Raw genomic sequence first — 24723 nt, forward strand, 5'->3', positions numbered from 1 at the left:
ATGATCTAAGTCATCAAAACACTAATATGGAAGTCCGCGCAGCGGAGCAAAAACGAACCTATACCTGCGGGGATGAAGCAGAAAAGTCAGCGCCAGCCCCACGAGAAGACTGCGCCGCGAAATCTCGTGGCGTTGCAGGGCTGGCGCGGCCGCTGTCGGAGCCTTCAACTTGAACCTCCTCATCCTCCTCTGAAACAGGCCTTTTCTCCTGCGACCTAGAAGAACCAAAATCAGTCTCGCGAGGAGGGCTGCGCGCAGGAGGAGGTGAGGGAGGTCTCGACGCCGCCAGGTCGGCGCGTAATACGGCCTCCTGCTCCTTAGTAATCCCGATGAGGGGAGATTCAGCGCTTGCAGGAGCAGGAGCAGAACCAACGGCGCTGGCACCGGCGCCAGCAGTGCCGCCAGCAGCTTGTACACCAGCAATGACTCCTATGAAAAAATCAACAAAAAGAAATGGTTCTGACTTGATCTAAAAAGAGAAAAATCAGAAAATAAAAGTGCAATACATACCTTGGCGCACCGCCGTTCGCGAATTAAACATCGCCATGAAGTCCATTCTCCCCTTTTTTGAGGGTAAAACAGGAGACTTCGAAGCGACCTCCGGCGCGGCCTCGGCACCTTGTTGCGCCTGAGGTTGATCCACCAACGTCACCGGCTCTACAAGCATTTGAGAGAAAAGATTCATTAGTAATCCTATCAGAATAACGCTCATAAAACCATAAAGTATAAAGTATACCTGTCGAAGAAGAAACGGCAGGCGCAACGCCGCTTCCCTTTTCCGCCGCGCGAAGGGAGGAGGTAGCGGCACCATACCTCGTGTGGACAGGAGGTCTGCCCACATTTTGAGGCAGGGAAGACAAGGAAAACTTGGAGGTAAACTCCTGGGTTTTCTCAAGTCCCCTCGCCTGAGTAGGAGGATCCTGAGCAACAGGGGCAACATCTTTCTTCTGTTTCTTAATGGCCCCTGCGCCAGTTTTCCCCTTAGCTTTACGCTTTAGTTGGGGCACCTCAGCCTCTTCCTCTTCCGCGAGCTCCAGCTCGTAGTTCTCAAGCGCATCTAGAATACACGCAACAGAAAGGTTAGCCAAATCTGGTATTATAAAGGCATAAGCATAAGTACAAAGGCTTACCAGGCGCGTCGCTGTCAAAGCAAAATCCCAGATCAACAGGGATGAACATGTCATCGAAGCGATCGGGGAAGCCAACCTCCCCAGCGCCCAGCGCGACGGAGCCACCCTCCATATGCTCATCATAGGCGGCGTGGACATACTCCTTACTGACTGCACAAAACAAGTCAAATGATATCAGCAAAACGAATTATATTCGCGCAGAAGTAATGCAATGAGTTAACTTACACAAGCCGTCAACTTGGATAACGGGCTCAGTCGCGCTGTCGGCCCATCTCCTGCTCATACCAACCCTCACCAGCACCTTCTCGCAAATGTTCTTGGCGGGGGATGGTTCGGCAGTCAACTTTTTAACCCAGGCGCCAGTTGGGTTCTTGAAGACACCCACATCCGCAGGCGCAGAAGAGATCGCGCGCATGGTCATGCGGATGGGGATCACACCAGCCTTAATGTAAAAAAATCTCTCAGACCAGTCATGAAGGCTCTTGAAGGAAATAGTGCAGCACTTGACCTTCTGACTGCGAGGAATGAAGGAGAACCAAGAATCTTGGATCTTTGGCTTATAAAAAAATTGAAAGCGACGAGGGGTGGGCTCCTCGCGCTGAGATTTGCACATTAACTCAAAATGAGTCATGCGCACAAGTCCAAACGGATGGACTTGGGATATGTGAATCCCATAAAACCTAAGCAGCGCACCCACAAACCTTGTCATCGGGAGACGAAGGTTGCAGTGGGTGAAAAAATGGCAATAAAAGGATATATAGCCGGTGGGCGGGTCCGCCGCCGTTTGCCCGGCCGCCGGCAGCATGCAGCCATACTCAGGGAGAAAACCCTGAGAGGCGATAAGGCTGTCAAAATCGGACTGCCTCAGTTTACAGGGGATCTCATCCCACTTCTTCACTGCCTTGGTCTTCCCTACCTCCTCCGATGAGGCCTCAGCAGCCCTCTTCCCCTTGCCGGTCTTCTTCAACGTAGACATTACTAGCGATTTCACACGGCGATTGCTGGGGGAGATTGTGTTGTCTGGGCTATCAGACATACAACAGAGTCAGGCACAAGTTGCTTCTGAAGAACGGAAATCTGGAAGATAGGCACTTAATCGGAATAGAAAGAAAGGAAAGCTCTGAATAAACAACAAAGAAGATGAAGAGTAAAAACTCTAAGGGCTTGCTTTTATAGGCCCAAGAGAGAGAAAAATTGGTACTGATCGGACTTCACACGCCTCCACTCGCAGGTGTAAGCCAACGCGAGCGCGACACGTGTCCCTGACACTGTGTGAGGGGACACGAAAAGAAACGATACAGGGGCTGCCAGAGTTCACGCGCCACCACTCGCAGGTACGGACCAACGCGAGCGCGACACGTGTTCCTGACACTATGTGAGGGGACATGAAAGGCAACTGTAGCACCTCGAGCACACGAAAAGTCTGGCACGTCTCCATCACTGACGCATGTCAGCAACAACCAACCACGTACAGGGACGATTCGTTTTCAACCAAAAGGATAGAATTTCGCGCAACGATGAGTAATAAGAAGAAAAGACAAACCCTATTAAAAGAGCAAACTATTAAGTCTAATATCTATCTTACCTCGCTCGCGCGAGACAAGACACACATTAGACTGGGGGGGCTTGAAGAGGTATGTACCCGCCTCAAAACCGAGCGAGGCGGGTCAACCCACAAGATATAGACAAGAGGCTTGAAATCAAGACATTATGAAGGCACAAAGCCAAAACCTATGCGCACGGCGCATATCACATATGCCCATGCATCACATGCTCAGGCATCACATATGCTCATGCATCACATATGCTCAGGCATCACATATGCTCACGCACCATATATGCTCACGCATATCACATCTGCGCGTGACGCATCCGCGCGTGACGCATATCACATGCTCACGCATATCACATCTGCGCGTGGCGCATCCGCGCGTGGCGCATATCACATGCTTGTGCATATCACATCTGCGCATGAAACATCTGCGCGTGAGAATAAAGAGAAGACCTCGCGCATCCTCAGGATAGGCGCATATCACACATGCACATAATCAACCTCGTCCTTATCCAAATCAGGATAAGGACAACCTTGATTGTGCACGTCAGACAACCTTCCAGAAGGTATCTTTCTAAGGAATAAGAATATGCTGATGTTGACAGCTGCCAATGAAAGGTGGACAACTCAGCAAAACCCATGTGCAATTAATCAATGAAAAAGCACCAGGTGTCCCAAGGACACGTGGCGCGAAGCAATAGGAAGAGGCCAAAAAAGCCCTAATTGGGTCTGAGCCTAATCATTGGTAACCCTAGCACTATAAATACCACATCAACTCCACAAGGAGAGGTATACCCTATTACACAGTATTACACATTATTAAGCAATACATTCCAATTCCTTACTCTCAGATTATTCTCTTCTCCTACAATCTCTTATTCTCACACCGGAGGGTTACCCCAAAGAGGACCCCTCTGTCCCTTTCTGAGGGGTAAGTTTACGGTGCTGTTCATTTTGTAGGTGGAAGAATCCAGATCCCAGAGAACCATCGGTGAAATAGCATAATCACACCCGAGGAAAGTTGATCGTCTACCAGTGAGTCGATCCACGTTTCTTCAGTTGTGAATAGAGAAAAGAAAAAATTGTAATAATAAAAGTATAAAAAAATAATATTTAATTGAATAAGAGATGAAAAATGTAGTGTTTTTAATGTAACTTTAGAGATAAGGATGAGAGATAGGTTGAAAATGTTCTTACATTATGTCAAATACATGCACATGTGTCAATAACGTGTAAAGATAGACACGTCAATAACGTGCAAAGACAAGCCACATTAAGCGAACCAAATTAGTAAAAACCATTCTCGGCAAAGACAAGCCACATTAAGCGAACCAAATTAGTAAAAACCATTCTCGGTTAAAGCTATACCTATACCCAATGGAAAAGTAATAAGTACTTTGTGTAGGTGAAAAAAAATTGTTAAAATTACACATTGGTTTTTAGCCATTTTTTTTGGTTAATAAATGGTCTTCTTGTCATTCTATGAATATCACATGAAGGATTATATGAACCTTTATATTAAACTTTAATAATAGGATAACTAGGAGGGGTTGAGAACCATTTTTAAGCATCCGAATTCATTCATTTTGTTTAAAATAAAATCAGGCATTGAGAAAAGGGAGTCTTAAAAACAAGTATCTAGTACATGTATCTTGTGTAGGTGATTGATTCTATCTATCTATCTATCCTAATAAATGACTACTAATTTTGTCACTTATCAATCTCATAACCCTCCTCACTTTCTTTAATCAATTTTAATATATAATCCTTATCATCAATATATGAATTCAAGTTTTTTTTATATTAAATGTAAATCCTAACCGATTCATTCATAACATCAATGGTGAAATAAGAAAATTATTATAATCGAAGTTGCAGGCATGTTAGAATAAAATTTTAAAGTCACAGGTAATTGCATATTAAAAAAAATAAAGGTGTATCATTTTCGGAGAATTTGAATTTATATGATAAAACTACAAATTGTTTTTAAACTAGGATTCGAGCAGCGGTGAATAATTTTTATTTAAGATTTGTTTCAAATTTAGATTTAAAATTTTCTTACATGCATTTGAACTCAGGAAAATTTATATTTTCTTAATTTTCTACAAACACTTTGGACAAATATTGCAAACATGGAGAATACGTATTACATATATCTTGGTGTTTAGCATTAAATCACTAAAGTTGAATGTTATAATTATAATTCATATGTCTAACGATTTACTAGAGATGAACCACCTGTCATTTATTTATATGATTTTTTGTTTAGTGTAAAGGGTTTTAGCAATAAAAAGATATATGTAGTTTTTAATATTTTCTTTTATAACTCAGACCAAAATGTTTCAGAAACATATATTTTATGACTTGATTTTTTACTTTTTTATACAGTTAAATAATATTAGTTTAATATGTCTTATAAGATAAATTATTTATTTCAAAGCAATATAAGTGTTTATTATGGTTTATATTCAAACTAATAAAGCTATACACAAAATTCTTGAAAAAAAAATTGTAGTTAAAACATTTATCATTAAATATTTTATAAAAATTCATTAATATTTCACATCTTAATTATAGTGTAACTTAATAGAAATATTTTGTTACTTTTATTTTTATTATTTATTATTTGTAACTTAATCATTCTCCTCATTAAGGATATTCTATTTTCACATGAACTTAAAAAAAAGTTAATCCGGTTAAAATCATTTACCATGCTTCCATAAAAATCTAAAATCTATGCTTCTTTTTTACTTTTCTATAAGTTGTTAAAATATATCGATTAAGTAAATATCCCAGCAACTTCTAATAATATAAACTAATAACACGGGATTAATATACAAAATTTAAACATTTTTATCCAATACCTTCAACTGTGGGTGTCCTTCGGGTTTTTCGGGCCGGGTTCTTCAGGTTAAATTGTAATTTTATTGTAAATTATAACTGTATTAACAATATATAATCAATTTGTTAGCTGTATTTTACTTAATGGTTAAATTTTAAAATTTACATTAAAATAAACACGGAGGAGAGTGAGTGCGACTGTGAGAGGGAAGGAAAGTTGACAATGTTTCATCAACAACAACATCATCATCATCGCAACAACAAGCTAAATTATTATTTAGCTAGGGCTTGAAATTGAATGTCGATCGGTTCATAAGTCAATTAATCCGTGTATTATTGCAGTGCAAACGGAGCAAAGACAAAGCCGTGAAAAGCTCTGCGAAAGAAGTTAGCACCAGAGGCTACTGTAAGTGGTGTTGCTAGGTGGTGACGGAGGAGTCGCATAATAGATAAGATCAAATTCAAAATTAGTCAATAGTCAATATTGTATTTATTAGTTGCTTATTTCTCTCCATGTATTTTGATTATTTCTCTCCATGAATAATGGAGCCCCTTGCTGTATTTATATTGTAACAATACGTGAATAATATTATTCACTTCCAATTCTATCATCGTATTTGTGTATCTTCAAAAAAGCCGCGCAGATGCTTTCCGTCAGGATCAACGATGGCAGGTGCCTGTACTGTGCTCTTGTGGTGAGGCACAAGGAGAATGCTCCGTGCTCGGTGAGTGTTACTGTTAGTGTTAGTATTATTATTAGTATTAGTTATTGCGATTGAGTAAATGAACGAACGCGACGTGAAATTTCAGGAGAAATTGAAGTGTTTGGTTGCAATGGCTTTGGGCGGAAATTGCTCGGTTAATATGAGACTGTGGATCATTTCGGAGATCATCAAGACCAAACTGCCTGTGGTTCCCGTGGATCAGATGATTGAAGACCACGGCATTGCTGAGAGGTTGAAGGAGGCGTTAAGGATCACTGACGATTGAGGTATGACTGCGCACAACTTAATTGTTGATATAATATGAATATGAGTGACCTAGCTTATAATAATACGCACATATATGATACCTATGAGGCTGAAAACTATTGACATGATATGACCTAAAAAGGCTTTTGTGATGTGATGATGTTGATATCAATCGCATCAGGTACTATTACTATTGAGTTTAGCTCCATATTACATAGATATTGATCGATGAGTTTGATGCTATTAGTTGATTTCTAGTTTTGACAGGTGCATATGTTATGATTCTTGTTGTGTTCGTGCACATATTTGATGCAGAATGAGGTGCATGATTGTTGTTGTGATGTGGTCATATACTAGGATTGTAACTAATTGTAAGTGTAGTCTAACATTATGCAGTGACTAGTATTTAATTATCAAGACGTGTAGTGATTAGTGATTTTGTCATACGTACGTCGCTTAAGAGCTTAGCGAGCTAGGTTTGTTTATTCATAGCTCTGTTCCATCTATAATCCTTAATTATAGTACTTAACCGTATTAACTAGTAGTCACACCAGTGACCGGCGTATGTATGAAAATGGCACGTGTGTGAATGAAGGTTAATTGGGATAATCGGTCAAGAAATTGGTTTCATTAATCATGATTTTGGAAATGTGTAATGGTGATATGTGGAGGCTGTTTGTTAACTTAGCACGCTATAGTGGAAGTTTTGGTTGATAATTATAACTAGGATGTTAATTAGTTAGATTCTTGGGCTGATGTGGCAGTATAGTAGGATCAAGTAGATGCTGGTATTGAGGGGTGAGTTGCATTTTGGGAATCACCATATTGCTTCATATAGTTATTATATTTCTTAAGGAAGTTGGAGATTTTCATTGAATAATACAGTATATGTTTATGACACAATTATCTCATGTGAAGATTAGTGATTTTGTCAAGCGCCTAAGGGCTTAGATTTGTTTATTCAAAATTTGATTCCATCTATAATCATTAATTAGATTCTGGGATTAAAGTGTAAACAGATGGTTTAACCCGTATTCATCAGTAGTCATGCCTATAATATATATGAAATTGGTGCGTGTGTGAATGAAGGTTGGAATAGTTGGTTTTTTTTGGTAGATTAATTAATAAATGAATTTGGATTTGGAGGTTGTTAAGTTAGCTCTAGTGGAAATTCTGGGTGATGATGGTAGCTAGGATGTTAGGTGCTGGTGTTGGGATCATCAGTTTACTTCATATAGTTATGGGCTATAACTTTAGAAATTATTATGGTAAGTTTATGCATTGACTTAATTGTGACAGAAAACATCCAACGAAACATGAAGGTGTGGTTATGGGCTATAACTTTAGGTAGAGATGATCAAATAAATCGGTTCCTGGAACCGAACCGGTGGAACCGAACCGGTTCCTACCCGTTTTTTGTAGGAACCGGACCCTATCTGATTCAACCCGATGATCCGTGACCGGTTCTTGCATTTCTGAGTGGGGGCGGGTAAGAACCGGAACCGAACCGGAACCGGTTCTGGAACCGGAACCGGTTCCTAACCGTTTTTTTTGGCCGTTTTTTGACCGTTGGGGTCAAAAATAGCCGTTTTTTGACCGGTTAGGGTACAGGAACCGGTTTAGGAACCGGTAAGAACCGGTTCCATAGGTTAGGGGTCCGAGGGTGGGAGAACCGGTTCGGTTCCCTAACCGGTTCGAGCCTGGAACCGGTTTATAAGGGAGTTTTGAATATAGGAACCGGTTCCGGTTCCTAGTCCCAAACCGTTTTGAACATCTCTAACTTTAGGACTGTTTTGGAAATTAGTTGAATCAAGTATCAAATTAAGAAACCATTTGTAACTAGATTTTTCCTACGTTTTTACAAAGAGAAAATTCCATAAATGATCACTCACATTCCAGATTGGTCATTTAAAAAACGTCAACGCCTTATTTCGCTCTCCAGACGGCCGGTTTTGAACAACCAATAACAAACCACCATGTCTCACTAAATCCAGCGGCTCTAATCAAATTGATTACAATCTGGTCGACGATGCCTGTTTTGTGTTCATCATGCCTCCGTCGCCGGCGACCAACTGCAAGAAAGTTTCTGGCAACGTGTTCTTCAAAGAAGTCGCCCGGGACACCATGAAGAAAGCAATGGAATCCATCTTAAGATCGAGTTTTATCTTTCTTTTGAACGGCTAATTTTATCAAAACATCAAACCACTAGACTAAATACAACATAGGTTTATTGGATTTAAATAATCCAAACTTTGGTCAATTGGCCAATATTAATCCCAACTTAAGAATTGACCCACATTAATCCCAACTTTCACTGTATTGGCTGTCAACAAACCTTTTCCTAACGGAGTCTAACTCCGTTAATTTTTGCTTACGTGGCTGCTTATGTGGCGCAAAAAAACATTAATTTTTTAAAAACACTCTTTTAACATATATATCAAAATTCATAGACCATTTGTAAAAATTACCCACCACCATCTAACATCTTATACCACCATCACACCATTACTACCATTCTACCACCGCCACATCAAGCTACCATCACCTCACCATTATCACCACCATCACTACATAAGCATGGCCACCACACCATTCTATTCAGAAAAATCAGAGTATGTGGATCTGAACGAAATCTGAACATTGACAGAAATTTGATCGGAGCAAAATAAATATGTTTTGTAGAGATATTCTGCCGTCGTACAATTAGTAACACATTGTTTTCTTATACAAACCCGCTGGAAAACTTAATCATGGCCGGAGAAACGAAAATGATCGGAAAAAGTAGTTAGGCCACCAGAACAACAATTTTCTTCACCGGAGAAATCTGTTACAGTCGGAACTCGATGTGTTATTACTAAATCAGAAAATGACACTAATATGGCTTGCCGAAAACGTGTCCCCAGAATGGCCTCACCGGAATATCCAGTTTCTTGCCGGAAAGAAAAACGGCTACGAGATCAATTAACACTCTACAAATCATCAAACAATTCTGATCATGCTCACATCCATGGCATGAACGTCGCCGGAAATTTCTGTTGTTACAGCGAAAAATATGGTTACCTTGCCGGAAAACCGTTTTAAGCCGGAAATCTTGCCGGAATCGTCAAAAACATCACCGGAAAATATGGTAGCCTGATGTGGTAGTGGTGGTACCGGTGTGGTGGTGGTATAAGATGTTAGAGAATGATAATGGTGATGGGTAATTTTTACAAATGGTCCATGAACTTTGATATATATCTTAAAAGAGTGTTTTTAAAAAATTAATGTTTTTTTTTGCGCCACATAAGCAGCCACATAAGCAAAAATTAACGGAGTTAGACTCCGTTAGGAAAAGATTCTTTGACAGCTAATACAGTGAAAGTTGGGATTAATGTGGGCCAATTCTTAAGTTGGGATTAATATTGGCCAATTGACCAAAGTTTGGATTATTTAAATCCAATAAACCTACAACATATGCACCAAATTACATGCGCACCCATTACATCAAAACGAGCACCATTTTTCCCTATCCAACCCCACTAGTTTACACCTATTTTTTACCCCAAAAAAACTGTTTTTGATGTCTTTTATGAAATGATTGATCGAGACCATTTTGTTTTCAAAGATGGCCGAATTTCTTGTCTTCCAAATACAACAACTCGAGTTTTATCTAATATATGAATTTAACTAGCATTAGTTACCGTATAATACATGAGATGATATAAGATAACAAAAATAAAGATTATGTACGTGAAAAATGCATTACAACTATACTTTCTATAATTCTTAATGTATGGATCCAAAAGAATTTGTATGTATACATTTTCTTAGTTTTGTTGTAAAGTTCAACAGTCTTTGAGGTGATATTTGAACATACTTTACGTTATTTGTGACAAGTGTGTTTCCTTGATCCTAGATGTTAGGCGTGTACCACTCATAGAAAACAACATATTAATAAGAAATAAGAGAAAAATTGTAAAACTTACATAAGTTATCAATGTGAGGTCAAACTAACAACTTTGAACCGACTCATGCTCAGTTTGAAACTATTTAATTGAGAGAGTATAGATGTCATGTCAAACTTATATACTCTGTTTATCATGAGTCTACTACTATATTTACTTAACCAACATATATGATGTTACGATATACATTCGTCCATCGTATCATTCCTGCAAAAAAATGCCATATCCTCATACATATTTTCATGGTCAAAGGAAATTTCTTTTCACCCGGAAACCAATATAAAAGATTAAAAATGCTTATAACATACTAATAAAGTTCTGGGTATTTTATTGTATCTGTAATATTTATTTATGTTTTGTTTTTAACATGTCTTACAATACCATTTTCTTACTAAACAACAGGAATTTTGAATAACAGGATTCTTTAAAATTATACCTTTTTAAACATAAGTAAATATGAAAATGTGCTTAACCCCCTCCCCTCATCAAATCAGCATATCTTACAAATACGGCCGAGGTGACTATATCGGTCAAGTGGACCGAATGATGTTAATTCACTGTGTTGGCATCTCGAATATGGTTGTGCCTCGTATAAATTGTAGCATACAAACACAACAGAACACTTGGACCTCCTTCAAATAAATGTTTATAATAAACCAAGTAATGCACTAATGCATTTGACCTAGTTACAATTCCTCTAACAATAATCATGCATTCATTAAAGTTCATATATTAAAAACATGTTACTGGACCCTGGCTACTATGAACGACTCTTCGTAGTTCTATATGCAACCCCTATACCCATACACACACAATCCAATACGTAAAAGAAAGAAATCTTAAAAGTTCTTCAAATCTTGCAATCAGCAAATAAATATCCAAGTTCCGACACCTTTTGTCTTCATATGAAGGTCACCTCGATTGGTTCTATAAGTTTTTTTGTAAATGAGTTTTTTTAGCATCGTTTTTTCCACCTAAATACCACATAACCATACACATGTACATGCAATTATTGAACTCACATCACTTGCAAGGATCACCCATCATCAGTTCCATTTCTTTTGGCATTTAGTTTGATTTGCATAAAGTATTATATTAAATAAATGGAAACGTAAGAGTTATCTTTTAAGAGATTGCATATCACAGGGATAATTCATTTCAAGCATTTATATTAGTTACAAAAATTAAATGAAAAATAGATGCAAAAGGTTCATAGAGAAATAAATAAACTAAACGAAACAAGTCGCTAGCTAGGACCAAGTTGGTTCAATCCACGCGTGAGGGAAGACATTTTCCCATCCAACCCCGACAACTTCTTCAAAGTTTTTGCTGCCATGGAACCTTTGATACATGCGTGTTTCAAGCGAATAGAACACCACGTTGCCATTCTTGGAATCCAGTCGTGGAAAGAAGATCTTGTTTTGCATCTCTGGTGCTTCAGCTTCAATGCATAGACATGTGGTACCACAAATGTAAATCATATACCTTCCTAAACAATATATTTTCTCCCACTCTTTTGTAGAAACATTCAACTTGAATACCTCAACATATTCTTTAGACTTGCCTACTGTGACTAGTAAAAATTGTCGATTGCGTTTCACAAGAAAATATTCTCCTTCACAATTGTCGATCGCACTTGCAACCTTCTCATAACCGTAACCTTTTAATTTGAATAAACTTTTAAAAACATAAACTTCCCCCTTGTCACCTAAAACATAAAGATCTCGGTCACTGAATGTTGGAAAAGAAAAGCGATGTGGAGTGGCACCACCAAAATCCAAACGAATCATAACCCAACTTTGTTCCCGAGCTACGACGTGAATGAACACACATGAACCATTACCTCCTTCTTTAAATCCAACAACCATGCAATCTGGGGAAGTAGGAGGTGTAGAGAAACACAAGGTATCTAAATAATACCAGGCAGGGGGGAGCTTGCGGATATCACCCGTGAATGGATTAAAGAACACCAATATGGAATAGTCGCTATAAAACAGCAACCACCCAAACCTAGAACAACGTATTCTATTGTCACGGATAGAAACATGTGGTCTTTTCATAAAGTATTTGTCACCAAGAATCGGATCTGTAAAAGTGATAATGCCCCGATTCATGTTTACCACCATTAGCCATGGTGAAACTACTGAATACTTGTGCAATCTCGTTAACGCTGTTTTGTTGCTCCATTGTAGTAAAGGTGCTGCTAAATGACAACTTTTGCATGTAGCACGAAAAGACATATATTCAACACCAGTACAGTGGTCCATTATTGTCACCAAAAGATGAAACGGGAGATTAAGTAGGCGTGATTCATTCAGCTCAACCTCGCCATCCATAACTGATCTTACAGCTATCTTATCATCCTTGTCTACTCTTTTAGAACCACGTGTTAACTCAAAATCTTCACGACCACCTTCCAAGCTACACAAAATAATTATGATCGGTTTTAGGACTAGCAATAAAACACAAATGATACTTCTAAGACAAAATAAATTAAGGCAATACCTGCATTCCCACAATGACACATGACTTGTTGGGTAAGCCATCGAAGATAGAGAAAAGGCTTTATCTTCAACATCGAACGAGTACATCATCTTGCCCATTTCGTCACATATGTGTATATACCCCCCTAACTCAGACGTAATTGCATTGCTGTAATAAACAGAGTAATCACGAGCAAGATTTACAAAGAATGTGTCGTCTTTGATGTCCACCATTTCTTCCCATCTCATACCCGCCATGACCCATTTAAACAGGTACACATTAGCAAGTGTGGCCTCGTTAAAAGCTACTATAATACAGAACAATTCTGTACCAGTACCTTTCAATAATGGAATATATACGGGAAACCAAGTGTGGGAAAGGCAATGGGAAGGGGAAGGGAATCTCGCAAACAACAACAACTTTATATGTATTTCTATTTCTCCATCCTTAACTATAACGTCAACCTGGATGACAAATTTGCCATCATTACACAGGGCATATACTTTACCATTGTAAGAGGTTAGGCATTGTAAGAAGCCATCATAATGGCCAATTATTCCTTTGAGCTGCCTATTGTATGGCATTTTTGTCCATCTTAACCTGTTTCCCTTAAAACCTAGCTGACAAAAAACAAATGTCGGTTTTCCCGTTATCGTCAACAGGAGAACAGAAAGGGGATCATCGGGAGGGGATGACAAACAACATTGTCCAATAGTTTCGGATTTGTTCAAAATCAAGGGAGGGAGATTTATGATCTTTGCAGTCACTGGGTTCCAAACAGACCATATGTTGTTTTTGGAGAGAATCACCCAACCATGTGAATAAGTCTCCCAATTAGCTTAGGCATTCGACATCGATAATGAGGCAGCTGGTCGTGTATGGTGTAAAAAGTCTGGTCTCCAGTGCCATCCGGGTTCTGAGCAACTAACCATGGGTACTTTGCAGATAGGGAAGGCAATTGATTACCACAAGCGATCAGCTTCTGCTCCATCTGATAAAAGCTTAAACTTATTTAGTTCAACATATATACTAACTACTATATATCAGAAAAAATATATATGATAAACTCCTCTTATAAAAAAATCAAAAAAAATAAAATATATATTCTAATCCCCCCAAAACTGGCTGAAGTTAGTAAATTAATAGATGCCATGAACCATGATCTTGAAAAATAATTGTCATATTATGAAAAACATAAAAATCTGACCAGTATATATTGAGAAATAAAAAACGATATTGTCGAAAAAGGTTGGAGCTTTGGTTAAATGTCAGGATCATTATAATGTGAGTGAAGTTCTTTACCTGAAGACAATAGAACTTGATGATTTTGAGAAAAGAAAAGATTCAATTGTTACTTAAGAAAACTGTGTAATTAATTGCTTCACAGCTTCAAGGTTGTAGCTTTGGTTAAAGATCAGTAACTTTATAATGGTTTTGAGTTTTGATAAACAAATATTACTTTTACTTTTCAACAACTATTATGTTTTTACCGAAAAAAAACAAGGATTGGACGTAAGACAACCCTCTAACGATATAACAAATCCCCCGAATGGTATGAACAACGAACATGTTATAAATATCCGATCCTAATATATAGATGAAATATAACATTAACTTCAAGCATCATAAGTGTACAGAACAATAATAATAAACAAATTAATGTATAGCTTAAACTAGACACAAAAATAAACATGAATGAAAGCAAACATATTTACCTGTGTTGTTTAGGCGGTGATCGGTGTGGTTGACGATGGCGAGGGTTAAGACTACTCCCATTAACAATCTCACAATCTCAATCCCACATTATAAAATTAATTTCTCTCTCTTCAATCTACAAAATTTAACTCACTCCAATCTTTTACTCTCATTAACAACCTAATCTCATTCTTTTTTTTATTAAATTAATTCAATTTATAATTAGTTTTGATTAACTATATAAATATAATTAAGTAATTATATTTTTTTTAAATATAAAATCGTGACATGTGGTGACGAAGATAATGTTAATATTTAATTTGTATTAAAAATGCAAATTTTGAAACGAACTTCGTTTTTTATAAAATTTATACCGGAATGTTCACAAAAAAAAACTAAACAAGATTGTGTTTTTAAATTTTTTTAAAATTTTAAATATTATAAGTTATTTAAGAAAAATCAAATTATAATTAAAATGAATTATGTTAAAAGAAAAATCAAAAAATAAAATAAAAAGCAACCAACCCAAGTGTGACACTTGGATCCACTATCTCCAAACTTTGTTTGCAATCTTGATCGTGGTCGTGAACTAGTCATGGCTTTTTTAATTTTTTTTTTGTTCCGATCTCTTAGGCAAAAATCACCTAAGGAGTAGTCTTAATGTGTGAAAGAGCCGATCAAGAACGTAATATTATTATTTTTTATTTTTGCCTTTCTCGATCTCTTCCCTATAAATAGTTTGATATTCTATTTTAGAAACAAATATAAAAAAGATTCTTAGCAATCGATAGTCGGTGGTCCACAAATTAGTCACAGGTTAGTCAATATTTAGTCAAAATCGGTTAAAGTTAAAAGTTTAATATATAAAATTCGGTACAAATATTTGTTTGAAAATTTATATAATAAATTTTAATCTGATTAATCGTTAATCCCTACCACACTGTCCGACTATCCTCTAGCGAGTTTTACAACATTTTCCATATAAAACACTAGGTTAAAACCCTGGACTCAATATGTATACAAATGTTGAGTCTTGTCGTCGCCAGGGGTGCAAACGAGCAGAGATGCTCGCGAGCTACTCGAGACCGGCTCGCTAAAAAGCTCGATCGAGCCAGAGCCCGAGCTTCACTTATCGAGCTTGAGCCGGATCGCGAGCCTAAACGAGTCTGTCATTTATATAATTTTTAAAAATATATATTTAATAATTGTTAATTAATATATATAATGTTATGAAAAATAAATAATAATAACTAAATAATATATACTATTTTATACATAAAATTTTTATAGAAAAAAATATATAAAAATAGTTATAATTATATAAAAAATAATTAATAAATTGTAAACAAGCCAAGCCCGAGCCGGGATTGAAAATTTACTCACGATCCGAGTTCGAGCCTTGAAAATAGAGGTCAAAACGAGCCAAGCTAGTTAAACGAGCCGAGCTCAAGCCTAGTCGAGCTCGGGCTCGGCTCGGCTTGCTTGCACCCCTATTCGTCGCCCACACTTATGGGTCGGGCCTCGCACCTAAAGGTAAAACAACATGTAAAAAAACCATAAAATTTTGTGCACAAGACTTAAAACTTCATACAGAGTTTAAAAAAAACTTGATTTTTAAAAGATATATCCTTTTTTTAACAACTAAAGAAGATTATATATAAAGGATGATGGTTAGAAAAAGCTAACTGATAGATACCGACTGAAGATGGTCAATCTCCTGATACACCCGTAGAGTGAGTTATGCTCCACGAACAAGAAAGAAGAATAGAAATCAAACTTGAGACAATTTTATGATTATTTTTCTCATATTTTTTTTATTAAACATTACTATATATAGGAAAATCAAAGACATAATAATAGAAAAAAATAAACTAGAAGAAACCTGATTATAATACAATAAGGAAACTAAATAAAAGATAAACTTAATTAATATATTAAACTTAACTAATATTTATGATCATATCACTAACCAAACATCAAAACACCAAAATTACATAAAAAGAAGTGGGTTTTGTAGTCACTCGGTTCAATGAAGATTAACCTTTTTTATTTCTAGCAAGAAATGTAAGATGGTATCAAATTTAAACTCCGTCTTTAAATCGTTGGCTTTATAAACTGCTTCATTTCTATCTTTCCAAATGGTGCATATGATTCCTTCGACAACTTGTTTCTTTTTCTTTGAAAGGTGGCACTGATCAAACCAATAGTTGAACTCTCTAGGCTCCATGATATTCGACCCTTATATTGAAGCCAAACAATAATCAATCTTCATGTCTTTGAAGCCACATAACAGAAGGTGAAAATGTGATGTGTTGTTTCGTTTTCTCACGAGGAAAAAAGGGCACATGACGAAAGAAATATCTATTCCCACTACTAGAAAAAATGTTTTTCACGACACGCGTTGAGTGTTGCAAATGCGTGTAGTTAATGGCCTAGTCATAAACGAAAAATGACACGCACCGTGTCATATTTAATGACACGCATTAATGACAAACATTTGTGACACACATGTATGACACGCTTTTATTAATTGCATTTATGACACAAGTTTACGACCAGCACTAATGCGTGTCATCGTATAATTTTAATTTAATTTTTTTTATGCATAATTACAAATTTTTATATTAAAGACACCATTATAGAGCAAAACTATTCATTTCATTTCATAACTAGACATCGTACGTCAAAATATTACAAATATTCCCAAGTTATCAAAAATATTGGTTAATAGTCAATACAAACACATGCATCACTACCGGAAAATAAACTGTGCCGCATAACCCGACCATTCTTCCCGAACTGCATCAAAATCCACATCCGTGTATTCCTCTTTGTCTCCCCCGACCTAAGAAGAAAATTAGAAAAAGATAACGTGACCAGATTTGATTGAATCAAAATGAATTGGGCCAAAATTACAAACCAATACAAATTACAAACATAAAAAAATAAACTACACTTACATTGTTCTTGATGAGTATGTCAAGTCCTTCACGGATGATCTCCTTCATGAAGTTTAAGACATAATAACCACACTCGGTACTTCCCGGCTGAGTTGGACACTACACAGTTACAAATAGTAAAATATTGAAGCCCTATAATTAAGATTCTAGTGATTTATAAACAAGAATATAGTAGCTAGGGGTGTTCACCACCAGTAGTGACGGGTCGGTTTCACGATTTAGGCCCGTTTGACCTTTATAATCTTAAGTGTCTTGAATAGTATTCCATAAAATGCATGATATATATAACTATATAAGAATTCAACTTGAGCGCGTGTTCAGGACAATGCAGCAGCGCGTGATGGTCAGTTTGCACGCACAATCCAACACATATTATACTTAAGTCACCATTGTCAAAAATGATATTTTAAAAAGGCAATTTCAATAAGGAATTAAGTGCTCACCTTGTTGTTGACCCAGTTGACTTTGACTCGCATAAGAGATCCCATTTTTACAGCGTACAATACCATTGCCCTACAAGTAGATTATGAAATTTGCAGCGTATTATATCAAAGAATGTAATATCTAATCAATAATTTGTATTACTTACGCATCGATAATTTGCTTCAGCTGCGGATAGGCCTTCAGGAATCAAGATAATAGCAAGTAATTTCTACAAAAATCGAACAAAAATAAAGAGAAACAACTTAGCCCTAAATTATTAACGAACAGTTATTTAAATGAGAATTCAAACCCGGGATTATAGGGCACAATGACGATGTCATTTTTGTTTCTTTTAGTCAACCGATCTGCAATTATTTTACTTGAATCTTCAATATGTTGGGATCACACTTTACGATCATCTGTCATGGGTGCACTCGCGGACAAAACAAATTCCATGATTTGGAATCAGCCCATTCTTGAGTTGCTCGTACAAGTACCTGTTTATAATATACAAAAAGTAAATTGATTAACTAAATTGTGCTTCAATCAAAAACAGTTTTTTACATTAAATTATTCACTTACATCATATATGAAGTAACTATAGAACCACTCAGCCAGTCCAGTGTAAAAACAGCTTCGAAATCTTCCATACTTAGGTACGTGTAACTCTCGTACCCAAAACAATCATCGACACTCTGAACTTTTATGGAATCAACCTTTGCAATTTGTCCATCAGCCACAAGTGCAGCCATTGTCAATATAGGACTTTTCTCAATTCTCACCCTTGTCTTCCGTTGTGCTCTCGCCTTCCTTTTTCGAAAAGTCTCTTTATCTTTTCTTGTATTCTTTCCCTTTCCTTTATGTTTTTCATTTTCCTCACTAGGCTCCGGTGTTTTGTTTTTTTCTTTATGAATTTTTATTGCTTTACTTGTCTCTTTTTCATCATCATCATCATCATCATCATCATCATCATCGTACGTACTCAGTATATCCCACCAATAGCAATGCTTTACTTGTCTCTTTTACTTGTCTCTTTTTATTGCTTTACTTGTCTCTTTTTCTTTTCCATTATTTTTTTCTTTTTCCTCATCAGGTTCTCGTAACCGTTTTTTGACTTTCTTACTTTCTATTATTGCACACGTAGATGTATAAAATAGACGAAGCTTACAGCCCGCGCGCGCTGGTCTGCACGCGCTGACAGCCCGAGGCGCTGGTCTGCACACGCTGCCTGCATGTTTATTATATTTTTTTGTTGTATCGCAATTACATGTGTAAAATATTTGAAATATTATACTTTAACAAAAACAAACAAACATGCGCGATGGTCAGTTTGTTAACACCACGTGCAGACCAACGAGCGCGCGTTTCTGATCAGATCTGATCTGCGCGCGCGGTGGTTTGCACGTGCTGTTAACAAACTGATCTGCACGCGTGCGCGGTGGTCTGCACGCGCTGACAGCCCCCGCGCGCTGGTCTGCACGCGCTGACAGCCCGAGGCGTTGGTCTGCACACGCTGCCAGCATGTTAATTATATTTTTTTTGTTGTATCGCAATTACATGTATAAAATATTTGAAATATTATAATTTAACAAAAACAAACAAACATGCGCGCTGGTCAGTTTGTTAACACCACGGGCAGACCAACGAGCGCGCGTTTCTGATCAGAGCTAATCTGCATGCGCGTGCGGTGGTTTGCACCTGCTGTTAACAAACTGACTAGCGCGCGTGTTTGTTTATAACCTTCTCTGCAAACACACAATAATAGTTATTGAGACAAAATAGAGAAACTTACAATTTTATTAACAAACGAGCAGAGCTGCTCGCGAGCTACTCGAGATCGGCTCGTTAAAAAGCTCGATCAAGCCGAGCTTAATCGAGCCCGAGCTCGAGCCTAAAAGTAAGATCGCTTAATAAACGAGCCTGAGCCCGAGCTTCACTTATCGAGCTCGAGCCAGCTTACGAGCCTAAACGAGTCTGTCATTTATATAATTTTTCAAAATATATATTTAATAATTGTTAATTAATATATATAATGTTATTAAAAATAAATAATAATAACTAAATAATATATACTATTTTATACATAAAATTTTTATAGAAAAAAATATATAAAAATATTTATAATTATATAAAAAAATAATTAATAAATTGTAAACAAGCCAAGCCTGAGCCGAGCTCGAGCTTGAAAATCTACTCACGAGCCGAGCTCGAGGCTTGAAAATAGAGCTCGAAACGAGCCGAGCTCGAGCTCCGTGTAAGTTAAACGAGCCGAGCTCGAGCCTGGCTCGGCTCGGCTCGCTTGCACCCCTAGTCGTCGCCCACACTTAACACTTGATTGATCACCATTAGTTAACACAAGACCTAACAAAGACTGAAAACATTCAAGATCAAGATTATCAAGTTTATATATACTAATGGTTTAATCAAGATTTCTACACCAACATAAAGATGAAGAAATCACAAGACTAATCCATTGATGACAAACTTCAAATTCTTCATTCTTCAAAGAATTTCAACATACACAACACTATTAAACGGACACTACCGGACGTAATCAAACAAACATTATCGGACGTCCACGAACACTATAGAATGAACGCGACCTTTGCCCGTGTTCGTCCGTTAAGCTTACCGAACATAATATTTTTGTCCGGAACCGGTTCGTTTGTTAAACAGACAAACATAAACAAACTTCCCACCGAACGGACAGTCAGACGTCCACCGGACTTCCGGTTCACTTACAGCCCTAATTACATGTACTTGCGAATAAAAAAAATAAAATAACTACAATAATTGTTCATAATATGGTTAACAAGTTTATCTGTTTATGGAATCCAAGTAGGCATAAATAAATTAATCTTAAATATATATATAAACGTAACCTTCATACACTCTCTCAAACTACCAGATTGTTTTATTTGTAAATAGAGTTTTTTCATGCATTTGACCCGAATTCACGGGTATAGGTCTTACAAACCCAGATCGCCCTTAAACGGGTTATAACATCTCATTGAATTAAAAATTAATCTCATCAAATATTTGATATGAAAATCCTATTAAATAGAAATATACCAAAAAGTAATATCTGATCTTTTTAAAAAAAATATTATTTATAATTAAAAAACAATTTTATAATAAAAAAAATAAGCAGGTCATTACTCTCACTAAACCCAAATAGCTTTTTAACCGAGTTATAACATCTCAATTTGTGAAACCCTTTCATCAAGTATATTATTAACTTTCTTTCAACAAATAAAATTAAAATCCAGAAATATATAAATACTAGAAACAAATAATTAATGTAAAACAACCTAGTAATACGAAAGATAAAAAGTAGTTAGTTGATAATATAAATGGTATATATTAAAACTACCATCAAATATAGAATTTAATTTTATGAATATAAATAAAAATATAACAATCATAACATCATTATGCAGTGATATGAAATTCATAAAAGAAAAGATGTATTATTTTGCATCACACTTCAATACGTAAAAGTTGTCCCACAGCAATCATATTTAGCCTACTACAGTAGTATTATGAAGACTTAATCACCAACATTCATAGAACTTAATATCGACACGAAGCCTAAAATACACGTCCCCTTCGTAAGAGTCAGTCATAATAGTCGCAATCCCACGATGCATGAAAAAGTCCCCGGTCCCACCAACCACGGATATATCTCTACTTTTAACCATAATCGGGTCAGCCCCGATGAAATTTATGGTTCCTTTATGTTGTTCACTATTCAACACAAACGAAAATCCTAGCCATGCGGTGAATGTGTTTTTGGTGTCGTAGAAGTACATCCCTTGAGCCCGACCCACGGGAGTTGAATGAAAATTATTGTCTAAAGTGATGGGATCATCAAAAACCGCTATATTTCCAAAATGAAACTTATCTGCTAATATTGTAAGGTTTCCCCATTGGGGTGCACCTACAATAGCAGAAGTTGCATTAGCGGCGTTTTTACCATTATAAATCACGTCATGAAAATAGAACACTAGGTTTTTACATGGGTAGGGTTGTCTTTTCATGCCCGGATAAGCGGATGACGTTAAGAAGAAGAGAAAGAGGAAGAAGGTAACAAAAATGGTTGGTGATTTCATTTGAAATAAGGATTTTGAAATCCAAGTCAAGTTTAAGAAAAGAGTGAGTGTAAGAAGAGATCTTGTGGGTTTTTATTTCATCAATTCATCTCCTTTATATAGGGCAGTTGATGGATAACCCAACTGGATTATCCTATATAACTTTTTAATACTAATTAAATAAATCCCTGTATATAATACTTTCTACAATATGTTTTATAAACCTTGATTTAGTGGAAAGCATTATTTGTAATAATTACCATCCACTAACTAAAGTGATATGTTTTTTTGGTATTACCTCATGCATAAAACACTTTGTATTGTATGTTTTACAAACTTTAACTTAAAATGAAAACATTATTTTTAACAATTACATCAAGTGATTAAACCAATAACCAATATGAATAGTAATTTGTTTCACAACAATAATAATATGCACTTACTATATATATTTTTAACGATAAATATTACTTCTACTCTACTTTAAATAAATCAGGAATTCCAAACTCTCTCTTCTTCATATTTAAATTACCTATAACCTTTCCTATAAGAGGCATGTGTATTTACCAAATTGGCACTTAGAAGATACACAACTTTGTCTAATAATGTATCTTTGTGTTCGTGAATATTGATTACTAACCGAGTTCACAATATTAGATGATAAAAACTTTGTAAGTAAACATATTCTTAATCTATTATATATAAGAATACTATAGGTTATAAAGTGTTAAGAGGTATTCACAATAAACTTTATCTAGCAACACACGAAATGCCATTATTTCTTATATACAACATGATATAAACTAGTGGTCTTGACATAAGGGTTTAATTGAGATTTTGAAAAGGAAAAAAATTAACAAAGCCTAAAAACATATTGTATCTGAGCTGTGGGTTTTGGCCTTGTGTTGCTGTCCTTGTTTTAACAAAATTTACACCCAAACTTTGGTTGAAATAATATTGCATAGACGGTATATTGGGATTAAAATAACATTACGTTGTTATGGAACAAAATAAAAAATATATATTATATTTGATCATGGACGGTTTGAAATATAATGTGTTCATGCATAGATAAAAAACAGCATGTTACAACGGTATTCAAAATTTTGTAACATTTTATTAATAAAAGATAGAATATAATAATCCCTAACGTACATTAACGTGTAAAAATACCTATATTCATGCAATTGATCCATGAAACACATCATAAGATTTCGAACTCGTCATAATCATCGGTTCAAAAAAAAAAAAACAGATTTGGATCGTTAATCGATCAATTTTTTTATTTTTTTTCTCGAAAACCGTTTTGAGCGTGTTATGGATATCTTGACCGTTTTTTTTGTATTTTGGCTTTGAACGTTTTGTTTTTTGCTTTGAATGTTTTGTTTTTCCCTTGAGCGTAATTCACATACGTTTTTGTACATAAATGATTATTCTATGATAACTTAACCCGCATTTTATAAGTTGTAGAATAAAACACAATATAGTAAAAAGTAATTACAATATGAAAACAAGAAATATTTAATTATGTTGTTTTGTGAGTTAAACAGGCAGTTTAGGAATTGGGCCGCCCGTTGACAAATTGTTTTTTCATATAATATATAAAAACATTATATAATTTAGTTGATCCTTATCTAAAATCAAATCATTTTTATCTTCAACAAGAGAAAGAAGTTACATGGAAAAACCATGTGGAGACTGGTAATTAAAGTGGAGGACACTCAACCTATAAGATGAACTTGAATCCTTTTGACCAATTGCCATAAATAATAATCCATTTCATGCGTTATTGATCTTATAATCATGGCCTCCCCACTATTGTCTTTTTATATCGTTTTGGAATAAACACATGCTTAGTTTAGATTCAGTTAATTTAGACATCCGAGTATGAATTTGTTAATGTCGTTGAGACCTTGAGAATCATCATCTAGTAAGCTATGAAGCTATAAGCCTATAAATGTGTACATGAACTCGATCATGAAGTGTTGTGATCTGATTTTTAAACGTGTCTATACATTACTAATGTGTCCTATGGGTCGTATGGTCATACGTGTCATTAGTGAAAAGTTTTCAAACAAATCATTTTGATAGTCATTCAAGTTGTATGATGGGGAAAAACGGTAACATATGAAGACCAGGTCATACAATCCGTGTAACATGTTTGACCGATTGATGTAATCGCTAAAAGATGCCATAGGACTCGCATGGTCTTTTTCCATGTTGACTTGATATGACCTTATAAACATAAACATAAGAAGTTAAAATAGCAAGTCGAATAGATGTTTGTTAAAGTTTTCTATGCAAATAGTATCTAAAAAAAGGTAGTAAGTGGGTGAGTGGGTAGGTGACATATTCATATCTATAGGCACTTCTATAATAATTGTTGATCAGTTCTTCATAATAATTGTTGATCAGTTCTTCATGTAAGTAATATAAAACATGATAAATATTAAACCTATGAACCTGTTATAGCATGAAGAGTGGTAACCGCAGCAGGGTATGATGTAGTCGACATGCTTGTCATCTTGATCAAGTTCCCCTTTAGGATGTATAGTTAAGGATGGTTAGGGTTCTTGAGATGAACCCTGTTTAGAAGAGAGAGAAGACACATGATTTACTTATGTGTGTGAGA

At 36.1% G+C, this 24723-nt stretch overlaps 2 protein-coding genes and 1 long non-coding RNA gene across 4 annotated transcripts; all 3 read right to left on the reverse strand.

Moving 5' to 3' along the window:
• Positions 1-11688: 11688 nt before the first annotated feature.
• On the reverse strand, positions 11689-13690 carry LOC143588220 (F-box/kelch-repeat protein At1g57790-like). Its single transcript, XM_077069285.1, has 2 exons — positions 12944-13690; positions 11689-12859 (listed from the first exon to the last, which is right to left on the reverse strand). The coding sequence occupies exons 1-2, from the start codon at positions 13504-13506 to the stop codon at positions 11689-11691; spliced, it is 1734 nt and encodes a 577-aa protein (XP_076925400.1). The 5' UTR covers positions 13507-13690.
• A 3480-nt stretch (positions 13691-17170) lies between these two features.
• Positions 17171-18095, reverse strand: LOC143588228 (uncharacterized). Of its 2 annotated transcripts, none has more exons than XR_013145070.1 (3): positions 18021-18095; positions 17569-17676; positions 17171-17452 (listed from the first exon to the last, which is right to left on the reverse strand). It is a non-coding gene; the product is annotated as an uncharacterized LOC143588228 (long non-coding RNA). The 2 variants fall into 2 exon arrangements; XR_013145069.1 differs by having other exon boundaries at positions 17171-17462; positions 17578-17676; positions 18021-18089.
• Positions 18096-21464: 3369 nt separating this feature from the next.
• On the reverse strand, positions 21465-22147 carry LOC143588230 (disease resistance response protein 206-like). Its single transcript, XM_077069292.1, has one exon. The coding sequence runs from the start codon at positions 22110-22112 to the stop codon at positions 21555-21557; it is 558 nt and encodes a 185-aa protein (XP_076925407.1). The 5' UTR covers positions 22113-22147; the 3' UTR covers positions 21465-21554.
• Between the last annotated feature and the right edge of the window lie 2576 nt (positions 22148-24723).

Source organism: Bidens hawaiensis, unplaced genomic scaffold, assembly GCF_021521415.1.
Source record: "Bidens hawaiensis isolate Kalapana, Puna unplaced genomic scaffold, B.hawaiensis_p1.1 tig00036246_1, whole genome shotgun sequence".
Lineage (NCBI taxonomy): Eukaryota > Viridiplantae > Streptophyta > Magnoliopsida > Asterales > Asteraceae > Bidens > Bidens hawaiensis.

Bases quoted from the DNA above. Each gene is read 5' to 3' on its own strand.
- LOC143588220 (XM_077069285.1), bottom strand. From the start codon at position 13,506: ATGCCATACAATAGGCAGCTCAAAGGAATAATTGGCCATTATGATGGC. The intron at 12,860-12,943 runs GTATTGCCTTAA...TATTTTGTGTAG, and splicing joins GTGTCATTGTGGGAATGCAG to CTTGGAAGGTGGTCGTGAAG.
- LOC143588230 (XM_077069292.1), bottom strand. From the start codon at position 22,112: ATGAAATCACCAACCATTTTTGTTACCTTCTTCCTCTTTCTCTTCTTC.